General features: G+C 33.9%; 1 protein-coding gene across 1 annotated transcript; it reads left to right on the top strand.

Annotated features, from left to right (window-relative positions):
* Positions 1 to 258: 258 nt before the first annotated feature.
* Positions 259 to 1065, top strand: LOC133791503 (uncharacterized). Its single transcript, XM_062229427.1, has one exon. It carries the CDS (start codon positions 259 to 261, stop codon positions 1063 to 1065), a length of 807 nt encoding a protein of 268 aa, XP_062085411.1.
* Positions 1066 to 1732: the final 667 nt, after the last annotated feature.

The raw sequence follows: 1732 nt of genomic DNA, 5'->3' as shown, positions 1-1732 counted from the left end.
TTTGTTTCTACAAGTTTATAATAAATTATGGTATTTTCGCAAATGTATGTTTTAGTAAGAATTTGTATGTATAGTTTGATAATGGGCTAAGAGTCTAGATTAGTGGGTCATTACAATATGTATGTTAAGATTGAGATGTCAAGATTGGATTATTTTAGAAGCAGCTAAGATTATTTTCGCTCAGAGATATATCAAGGTATTGTTGATACCATTACTCTTGGAAAAAGGAATGCATCTAATGTTGGGAAGCAAATGATCATGCCCTCTTCATTTATTGGTGGTCCAACAGACATGCGAAAAAGATATATGGAAGCAACGACTTTAGTAAAACTTTATGGAAAACCAGACATTTTCTTAACAATGACTTGCAATCCAAATTGGCCAGAAATTACAAATGAACTATTCCAACATGAAGAACCTCAAAATAGACCTGATTTGGTTGCCCGAGTTTTCCATTCGAAATTAGAAGAATTGAAAGACCAATTGTTTAAGAAGAAAATATTTGGTCAAGTCTCAGCGTATGTCTATGTCATAGAGCACCAAAAAAGAGGTCTTCCACATGCACACTTTTTAATTATCTTACAAAGGGATTGGAAATTATATACACCGGAATCTTTCGATGAAATTGTTTCAACAGATATACCAGATAAAAATACAAACATACATTTACATAATGCGGTAGTGAAGCATATGATGCATGGACCATGTGGATTCTTGAACCCATCCAATGTTTTCATGAAAAGAAATGGTTGTTGCAAAAGTAATTATCCAAAGAAATATGCACCAAATACAAATGTAGAAAGCGATTGCTTCCCCTTTTATAAGCGTTCAGACAATGGGGTAAACGTGAGAGTAAGAGGAAAGAATTTAGACAATCGTTCGGTCGTTCCATATAATCCATATCTACTTGCAACATTTGATTGTCACATTAATGTTGAGATTTTCTCAACAATAAAAGCAGTCAAATGTCTTTACAAGTACATTGACAAAGGTCATGATCATGTTGCTTTCAACTTGATTTCTGAACAAAATAATCATCAAGTTGATGAAATCCAAGAATTCTAATCCGCTCGATGGATCACTCCGCCAGAAGCTATGTGGAGAATATATGGGTTTGTTATTAATGAAATGTACCCAGCAGTGTATAACTTACATTTACATCTTGAAGATCAACAGTCAGTCACTTTCCAAGCAAAAGATGATCTGACCAACATTGTAAATTCAAATCAATCTCGAAAAACTATGTTAACAGAATTATTTGCCATGAATCAAGTAGATGTCAATGCAAGAAGACTACTATACAAAGAATTCCAGAACATTACGTATGGAACCATCAACACAAACAATGGACCCCTCAAAAAAAGAAAACAGTTATAGGTCGTATTGTTACAGCAAATTCATTTGAAGGTGAGAGATATTATCTATGACTACTATTAACTCATGTAAAAGGACCGCTATCCTTCCAAAATCTTAGGTCTATTGATGTAATTGTAGTCCCAACATTCTGCGATGCAGCAACAATGCATGGTTTACTACAAAGAGACAACAACTTAGAAGATTGTTTACAAGAAGCATCATTATTCCAAATGCCACCCAATTTGAGAGTGTTATTTGCAACCATATTGGTTTATTGTAATCCAACCAATATAAGATACCTTTGGGAGCGTTTTGAAAGTGAAATGTCAGTTGATTTCAAATCAGCAGGCTATCCCACTTCAAATGTAAGAATCTA

This window comes from Humulus lupulus, chromosome 7, assembly GCF_963169125.1.
Source record: "Humulus lupulus chromosome 7, drHumLupu1.1, whole genome shotgun sequence".
In the NCBI taxonomy this organism is placed as follows: domain Eukaryota; kingdom Viridiplantae; phylum Streptophyta; class Magnoliopsida; order Rosales; family Cannabaceae; genus Humulus; species Humulus lupulus.
This window is presented reverse-complemented; position numbering and strand designations above follow the sequence as displayed.

Coding starts and splice junctions, on each gene's coding strand:
- LOC133791503 (XM_062229427.1), top strand. CDS start 259: ATGCCCTCTTCATTTATTGGTGGTCCAACAGACATGCGAAAAAGATAT.